Source organism: Phalaenopsis equestris, unplaced genomic scaffold, assembly GCF_001263595.1.
Source record: "Phalaenopsis equestris unplaced genomic scaffold, ASM126359v1 Scaffold000002, whole genome shotgun sequence".
Taxonomy (NCBI): Eukaryota; Viridiplantae; Streptophyta; class Magnoliopsida; order Asparagales; family Orchidaceae; genus Phalaenopsis; species Phalaenopsis equestris.
In genome coordinates this window covers 59,345,642-59,355,658 of record NW_018164444.1, presented here as the reverse complement: position 1 = coordinate 59,355,658, position 10,017 = coordinate 59,345,642, and the positions used below count along the sequence as shown (strand labels likewise).

The window sequence follows — 10,017 nt, the reverse complement described above, 5'->3', positions numbered from 1 at the left end:
CTCAATGACGATCAATAGTGGTCAGTGGCAGTCGGTGATGATTGTTGATAACAGGAGTGGTGTTGGACTTTAGCTTTTTCTCCAAACTTCAAATTGTTTCTCGAGCCTCTAGCTCTTCTCTCCCCATATGTTAAAGTGTAATTAATGCAGGAATTTGAGACACTTTGATCAGATTGTTCAAAGAGCTTCATTTGATCAGACGACATTTGGTAGAAATTTGAACTCCTTAACGATATCGAAATCGAGCAATCAATAGCTCGTTGGATTAGTTTTGTTAATACGCTTTATTTGACTATAGGTTTGCTAGATTCAACATTCATTTGACTTTTTAAATATGTCATGAAATCTTTCAAGGGTGGTTTAATGACTTAATATGAGTTTGATTTGATATCATTTGCTACGTCTCATCGAGCCAGTCAGTTTGACTGTAAGTTTGGTGAAATCAGAGCTCTTGATGACTTTTTATTAATATTTGAATATTTCTTGATCGAAAGATTGTCTCGAGATCCTTTTAATGTTTCGAAATTCGTGCCAGATGATGAGAATTTGTTGATGGTTTATCATTTGTAATTTTTTCATTTGAATTCTAATAAGAATGAAAAGAAATACTTATTAAAAGAAATTGTTGATATATTTTTAAATAATTATCATTAATTTTCAGAGCATTATATATATATATATATATATAGATGAAAAACATATTTGCAAAAATAAAGAAGTTATCTAAATTGATCAAAACAATTTTTAATTTTTAAAATTAATTTAAATTAATGTAAATATGCAGTATAAAAATTAAATGAAAAGCCATATGGCATATTCATTTTTGAACAAAACATAATAAACAGAAAATTCATTCAAATCAAAATTTTCTTGTAAAATTTTATTGAAATAAAAATAAGTATAATTAAATAAAAAATACAAATTAAATATACGCATGATACGAATTCTCCAGTCAAACCCTATATATGCTTCGTGAAAGGGTCTTCTTCCCTCGCGCTCTGTCTCCCCTCTTCGTCTTCAAGATTCACTGATCAAGACTGTATTTTTATGATTTCGGACGAAAATTAGGGCCTGACAATGCACTCCTTCTTCCCTGCTGAGAATTTCTAGATCCCTGCTGAAAATTCCCCCCCCCCCCCCTCCTAAATCGTCAATTTCAGGGAAGACAATAAGCAGATCCCGCCCCCGCGATGCAGGCGGAGCGAGGCGCGACGAATTCTCACATTGTATCTGATGGGTCGTCTTCTCAGAAGTCCCCGATATTATCCTCTTCAGCTTCGATTTCTGCACCCTCTTCCTTCTCGCCGTCCGGTGTTAAGTTTATCGAGCACCGCGTTTCCAAGATGGATACCCTCGCCGGAGTTGCTATAAAGTACGGCGTTGAGGTAAAACGGAGATGAATGATGAATCCCTAATCCCTGTCTTTTTCTCCTGCTAGTCGATGCTAGTTTCTTATGAGGGTGCCGATTTTGCAGTTTACTGATTGCTTGGTTGTTTAAAGAGCCTGTATTAATGGAGTTTTTCATTTTTATTCTTCATTTTTGTTCAGAGTTTGTGGGAATTTCTTTCCTGATGTGGTTGATGAATTTCTTGTTTCAGGTTGCTGATAGAGATTAGCTGCTCTAGTTTTCTTATTGTTATGGGCATTTACATACATACTGCCCAATTCGTATATATTTAAGTATCTTACAGCTAAAATTTACTTTTTGGCATTTGTACCACATAAATATTTCATTGTCACATAAAAGATAGCACCATTTTAACTTTTTAAAGTGTGAAATGCACCTTTTCATGCGTAGGTATAGATGTAAAAATTAAAGTTTTGGTGCTAGATATGTAATTACATAGGAATTAAGTGGGGTGTATGTAGATCTTCTCGGTTTTTGTTGGGAACTTGTTAGATGTTAATGTGTGTAAAATGAGGATTTTTTTATTTTTTTTCAGGTTGCGGATATCAAAAGAGCAAACGGTTTGGTGACAGATATTCAAATGTTTGCTCACAAATCATTGCAGATTCCTCTGCCGGGAAAGCACCCACCAACCCTTTTGGTGTCAAATGGCTCAACTCAAAATGGGTATTTTGATTTTGTTTATTGTTCTGTATTTGCATTTTTTTTTTAAATTTTGGGTATTTATCTGGTTTTATTTTGGATTTTATGTGCAGGCTTATTTGGAGATCATAGGTTTATTTCTTTCTTTTTTTAAAAAAGGATTTTTTTTCTTAATGTTTTTGTTGCTGGTGATCCAGTGAATTCTTAAAGCTATAGTTTACTTGGACAATCAAGAAATTGTGATTAGGATAATCTTCTATTTTCTTTTGAGATCAAGATTAGGGGTTCTATGTCCTTTATTGATTATTTCTCATTCCTATTTTTTTGGTGGTGTTTGGTTGTAATCAGGATTTAAGTTAAATAGGGTTTATTAAATCCGCTAAATTTGGATTTATGAAATCCAGATGCTATTAAATCCGGAATAGTGTTTGGTTCAGTTAAAGTTTAATCTAGTTAAATTTGTTTGACATGTTTGACATGCATCGGTTTGCTAAATTTGGATTTATGAAATCCAGTTACAATGGTGCTACCAAACACCCCCTTAGATGTTAAGAATTTTGCTAACATAGGAATATAGGATTTGTTTGGGGTAGCTTTCTAACTAATTTATTTTTTAGACTACTGTCAAACATCTATTTGGCTACTATTTTCATGTTAATTTTTTGAAATTGGAAGCTGTTTTTATGAATCAAATCTATATAAAATGTGTTAATTATGAGAATGTTGCTTTTTCAAATGATTCTCCACAATACTTTTACAACCAAAATCACAAAAAGTTGTAGGCAGCCCTAACAAAGTTTTAATGTGTTGATTAGAAAAGTCAATTAACAAGTGCATGCATTATAATGTTTTGCATATGCCAACTCAATGTTGGAAGATTTACATTCATACCACTTGATTCTTATGTATTTACATTTCTAACATCTAAACATCAATTTTTATATATCTGCCACCTTCTCTATGCGTTAGAAGGTGTATTTCACTTTTTGAAAGTTAAAATAGTGGTATTTTTATGTGATGTGAAGGATTTGGATGACATAAATGTAAAAAGTGAAGTTTAGGTGTTAGAAATGTAAATACATTTGAATTGGGTGGTATGTATGTCAATGCCCCAACATTGTTTTCTTGCTTTAGCATTGAGGCTATTTCTAGACTTAAATTCTTGACCTCCAATTCACCATAGGGGCAACATAATTCTTACAAGTCCACGACTCTTGTAATGCCTAGCTGCACTAAAACCTTCTTTTCCCCACTTTTTCTACTTCATTAAAAGAAGCAATGGCGTTTTTTTTAAACTTGCATGCATAAGTCAGGTGGGATGAATGTATAAAATTAAGTTTAGCTGTTAGATATGTAAATACATAAGAATTCAGTAATATGTGAGTAAATTTTCTTAAATATTTTGTTTGATAATTAATTCATTACTATGCACATTTTATCATTCTTATTCTCTCTAGTAATGCATTTAAACAATGTTTTGTGTCAAAATTACATTTGAAGCTATCCAATTTGATTGCATTAAGTTTTTAGCTCATAATCCTGACTTTTTGGGCCCATTTTCTCTAGTTTTTCGCATTTTATGTAAACATTGCTCTTGAGAAATGTAGTCTTATCACTCCACTTTTTTTTTTTTCATACTCCACAATCTTAAGATGAATTTAAGCTGATAATAAATAGTTTTGATCTCTGCCATTCATTTTTGTCACTCTTTCAAAGGAGACCTGCAACCTGATTGGCATTTGATATTTAGGAGCTAAAATGTGATAAGAACAAATTATTAGCTCCTTAAGTTCAATATAATAGATTCATAGATTCATCTCCTTCATTGGAATATTGCTTTTTTCGTATATTTTACTATTATGAGCTAAAAAATGAACATGCCATTTCTATAATGTGTTAAAATTTGAACAACCTCAAATCTCCCCCATTGTTTGTGATAATGTGGACAAGAAGCTTCTCCTTTGAAGAGTTGGAAGATGGTAGTGCTTCTGCCAACATGCACGCAAAGTTAGAAACGACTTTTGCTTAACAAAGCCCTTTGCTATGGACAAAAACTCGTAAATTAGTAATAGAGTATGTAACTAAACTCGAAATTGTGAGACGTCTCGTGTCTCCATTTGAAGGTGTTGGGAAACAATATTAGTAGCTGTTCAACTCTATCCCTAAGTTTGGTAATTAGGTTTGATTCAGGATTAGGCAATAATTTGACTCATGCTTGCATACTTGATCGAGGTCAAGATTTTTGCAAGAAATAGCTTGGCAACATCCTTGGCAACCTAAGTATGAGAAGCTAGTGGGATTGATTGGCTTATAAGAGTATATGGAGCTTTTGGAACTAGAGGGGTTAGTAGGATGAGGGTATTTTGTGTAACTAAACAAGTTGGTAGGTGAAGTTTGTAAAAATTAAATGTCTGGTTTTGTAGAAATGGACGAATGTCTGGTATGTAAACATTGATCTTGTGCTTTAAATCTTATCATCATTATTTAAAACATCGGCGATCATATTCGTAAGAGTTGGAGAGTTTAGTCTGCATAATGGGAGCTATTGTGAGTGTCATATGGATGAGATTACTCATAATTTCGTGCACTATCAAGTTATGGTCTTGAACAATATTAAATTTTAACATATAGTGTTCTAATCCTATGCATGCAAATGTATGTTTTACTAGTTAAACTTTCACTGTTAAATTACAAATGATTCATCCATTTGACCTATTAGTCTTCTTCTCTTAGCTTTAATTTTATCCATTTGACTCATATTGCAGAGAGAAGAGTCCACCCAACAGATCCCATTATGACATCCTGAATTCTCTTGAATCCCTCAAATTGAAACCAAACCGCCATAACCACCAAATTTCCCCCGCAATGTGCGGCTTACAGAGCTTCTATGGCTTCACACGACCTGAAATGGCTCTCTGCAATTCAGAAAAAACTCCCCCTCTCCCTCCGGAAAAGAAAAAACTTTCAGAATCATCACCAACCTCGGATCCAATCCTCCGTCGCCATCGAAAGAGCCATAGTTTGGTGAATGTTGCATCGCTCGCCGATGGTGATGTCTCTGAAGACAGCACTCACTCCGACCGATCCATCAGAAGGCGACAGAAGGCCGATGCCGAGCCGCTGGCGGCGGCTATCCTGCTCAAGGGAGAAGGCGCCCGCGGCGGAGCCGCTGGCGGCGGCTATCCTGCTCAAGGTAGAAGGCGCTGGAGGAATGTTTCCAGGAAGGACGGGTAAATGCACGGCTTTGAGGCCGAAGACTGGGAGCATGATGGAGATTGAAGCTTCTCGCCGGAGCTCTTCGTCGGTTATGGAGTCGTTGGCGGATGTGTTTGTTTCGGTTCGAAAGTCATCAAGCACCTCGAACCTGAGTGAACCTGAGAGCAGTTTTTCAGCCATTTGGGGAACCAGCAAACGGTGTTGGAAGCCTGATGGTGTTGTAAGGCCTATTTTTGATGGATTGCCTAAGCCTATAATTTCATGGAAGAACAAAGCAGCCCTTGATTAGCCTTTCTTTTTTGGTGAAAATTTACATAAATACCACACATTTCTTATGTTTTTACATATATCTAAGTCCTTAATTTCAATTTTACATGCATACCATCTTACCCATGCATGAAAATGTGTATTTCACTTTTTAAAAGTTAGAATGGTAGTGGTATTTTTGATGGTATGTATGTGGAAAGCAAAGTTTAGGAGTTTGATATGTAAATGGACAGGAATTAGGTGGTTTGGATGTACATCATATCTCACAATTCTTATGCATTTACACATCTGACAACCAAATTTTGATATTTGCACTTGTATGAATGTTTAGGCGTTATACATGTAAATACAAAAGAATTGTGTGGTTTGTGTATAAATGCCTCTTTTTTGTTGAGGAAAACCTTGGTTTATTTTTATACAGAGAGGATTATATGTAATTGTAAGGGAAAGGAGAAGCCAAAATATAGTAGAAGAATAGGGGGTGAGGTGAAATAATGTTGTGGGGAGGATGGATTCATTTGTTGTAAAAAAAAAGGTTCATATTGAAAAATTTGATTTGCTGAATTGTTTCTTTTCCTCTCATGTTATATGCTTATTTGGTTGTAAATTGACAAATTGAATTCAGTTAGGATGCTTTTGTAAACTAAACTTTAGAGGAATTTACATAATGTTGTGTGGGATGGATAGATTTGTAAAAAACAACTATCATATTGAAAACTTTGATATATTGAATTGATTTTTTGTTTTCATGTTATATTAATTATGGATATCTTTTAGGTACTTATTTGCTTGTAATATAAATTGGGAATTTGAATTAAGTTAGAATCCCACCCCAAATCATGTGTATTTACATGCCAAAATCTAAAATGCCACTTTTTTAAGTTTTAAAAGGTGAGATGCACCATTTCATGCATTGGAAAGGCGGTGCTTGCGCATGCGTGTCTATATCAAAATAAATATTGTTAAAGCTTGATTCAAAATATATCAAAATCTATGAATAGTTTAGATATATTTATCCAAAAAATCTAGTAAAACTATGTAGTAGTTTTGTTGCATTGAAAAATTACACATAATTGACACTCAAAATATGTATATATATTAAAATGAATGGAGAATGGCCAGAGACTATTATACTAGCCTCAACCACCCTTAATATCCCTAACAATTTGAGTATCACCTCCTTAAGACAAACTGTGTTAGAGAGGATTCCAAAAACTTACCTGAGGGGTCTTATATCGTAGATGTCAACCAACAGAACGGTGAACACTCAAAATATGTATATATATTAAAAGGAATGAGGAATGACCAGAGGTTATTATAGTAGCATCAACCACCCTTAATATCCCTAACAATTTGAGTATCACCTCCTTAAGACAAACTGTGTTAGAGAGGATTCAAAAAACTCATATATATATATATATATATATATGCTCCGCGTACTCAGATCATTTGATCAGACATCTGTTTGTCAGTTGTAAGTCCCCTTTAGTCTGGTGTTTGATTTTCCCTGAGTGTAGGGTGTGATACTCGAATTCTAAGGCACACGATGGATGATTTATTTATAAATTTGGTATTTGATTGATGAATTAATAATTTGACCCTAAACCCAAAATAAATAAATAAATAAATAAATATTTATTTATTCATTTACACATTTAATTTGTTATTTGATTGATTTTGCAAAAAAAAAAAAAGGAGTACTGAGAGTCGATGCAATAATGATAATTTTGAGGGGAACAATGAGAAGATGACAACCAGCAAAATGTATTCTTTGTTTGATATTATTTGTTTATTTTTATTCAAGATAGCAATTTGTTTTATGAAAACTACAATCCCACAAAATTATTATTTATCTTGAAATTAAATCCGACTGTCTACTATTTTTCTTGCAAAAATATTTTATTTATAAATTTGGTATTTGATTGATGAATTAATAATTTGACCCTAAACCCAAAATAAATAAATAAATAAATATTTATTTATTCATTTACACATTTACTTTGTTATTTGATTGATTTTGCAAAAGAAAAAAAAAAGAAAAAGAAAAAGAAAAGAGCAGTACTGAGATTCAAACCAAAATTTCATGACTTATGAGCACTTGGGCAAAAATATTTATTACAAATCTGTCCTTGTTGACTTGTTGATTATTAGACTAATATTTGATAGCATTAAATGCAAGCAATTAAGATGGTTAATTATATTATAAGACAAATGTAATATATGATTAATCAATCAAATTTCTTTTTTATTCATCTTAATATTAATTTTATGGCTAAAATTAACAATTTAAAATATCCATACGAAAATTAATTTATTTCTTATAATCCTACCACAAAATTATCATGTAGCATTTACATACATACCGTACAATTCTCATGTATTTACATATCACAAAAATCTATCACGACATTTATACCATCCAAATATTTCATATCACATAAGAAAATACCACCATTTTAACTTTTAAAACAAAAGATGTACGTTTTTCTTGCAAAAATATTTTATTTATAAATTTGGTATTTGATTGATGAATTAATAATTTGACCCTAAACCCAAAATAAATAAATAAATAAATAAATATTTATTTATTCATTTACACATTTAATTTGTTATTTGATTGATTTTGCAAAAAAAAAAAAAGGAGTACTGAGAGTCGAACCAAAATTTCATGACTTATGAGCACTTGGGCAAAAATATTTATTACAAATCTGTCCTTGTTGACTTGTTGATTATTAGACTAATATTTGATAGCATTAAATGCAAGCAATTAAGATGGTTAATTATATTATAAGACAAATGTAATATATGATTAATCAATCAAATTTCTTTTTTATTCATCTTAATATTAATTTTATGGCTAAAATTAACAATTTAAAATATCCATACGAAAATTAATTTATTTCTTATAATCCTACCACAAAATTATCATGTAGCATTTACATACATACCGTACAATTCTCATGTATTTACATATCACAAAAATCTATCACTACATTTATACCATCCAAATATTTCATATCACACCATTTTAACTTTTAAAACGAAAGATGTACGTGGCGGTATGTATGTAAAAAATCAAAAGTTTAGATGTTAAGATATATAAATGCATGAGAATTGAGTGACATGTGTGTAAATGTTTCATTAATAAGAACTAGTACATAGCTTACAAACATTAAACTTTCAGCTGAAATAGATAGAACAAAGCCTGCAACCACTACATTAAGACAGGCAGATCACAAAATATGCAGATTTTTAGAAATAATAATTGAAATGATTGTTCATATAATATATTAAAGAGACACTTACATACATACCATATGATTATTATGTATTTGCATTGATCATAGGTAAGATGATTTAGCTATATAAATTAAAGTTTGTGTTAATATGTATGTAAATGTTGAAGTTTAGCAACTAATAGGGTTGATAAAGCTTCAATATTTATTACCAAAGGCTTTGGTTTTATCTCCACCTAGACAAAGACAAACTCCCAATTTACAGCAGAATTAGTCAGAACAACAAAATAAATTTAAGGAATTTGTCTTTCATCAAAAGTAATGAATACTGATTGCCTTGCACTAAAATTAAATTATCTTCTGCAAACAAGTTCCCTTTATTTCTATATATAATTTGGAAAATTTACATGCATATCACACAATTCCTTTGTAATTACATCTCAAAACACCTAATGTTTATTTATAATATGTTGGTGTCATAAACCTAAGAATATGGATGTCACTTTTGAAAAGTTAATAGCAGTATCCGTTGGTATCAAGAAGGGGAGGAGGAGGTTTCCATCATTTGCATTCAACATTGCGAATGGCAAGATGACAGAATATGATAGTGTGAAAGAGAAAAGAATGTTCGAACTCCAAGAACACATCAGTGTAAACAAGTTGAGTCGAGCTCGTCTCGCAATGATGACACCAGGCTGGCAAGTCGGCTTGGTTTGAGTCAAAAATCATATTATCATGCGAGCTTACCTGTGAAGGCATCAATGGTTGGAGAAGTGAGACGATAGCTTGCCAAAGAAGGCATTGACATGACAATCAATCAACTAGTCGAGCATGGCTCGCGAGTTGATGAGCATAGCCTCAACAAGCTTGAACTCAAGCTCATTTAATAACAAGCTTGAATTTGAGCTTGAGCTCGTGGGTCGATAAGCTCGACTAGCAAGCTTGTTAACCAGTCGAGCTTGAACCGGCACGACTCAATTACATCCCTAGGCCACACTCAATCTCAAAAGCAATTATAACCAACATAGTTAGCAGAAAAGGTTCCATCCTCCCAAACCAAAGGTATAAAATCAGCAAAAAAAATGCTAATCAACTCCATGGATAATAAATAATAAGAGAAAATTTCATACACAAGAGATTTGATAGAGATATGGAAGATACTCCAATAAAGATAATACATTTGAAATACTTGACACCAAAACAACACTTTGTGATCTATGTTAAAGCGAACTCTCTGTAAACGAACA

The 10,017-nt window shown here is 32.4% G+C and overlaps 1 protein-coding gene across 1 annotated transcript; it reads left to right on the top strand.

The window, feature by feature from the left end:
• Positions 1–1,131: 1,131 nt before the first annotated feature.
• LOC110034141 (lysM and putative peptidoglycan-binding domain-containing protein 1-like) lies at positions 1,132–5,616 on the top strand. The gene is given in 4 exon segments (XM_020738425.1): positions 1,132–1,385; positions 1,945–2,075; positions 4,817–5,192; positions 5,194–5,616. Coding segments are annotated over 4 exon segments (1,065 nt in total). The 5' UTR covers positions 1,132–1,190; the 3' UTR covers positions 5,557–5,616.
• The last annotated feature ends 4,401 nt before the right edge of the window (positions 5,617–10,017 follow it).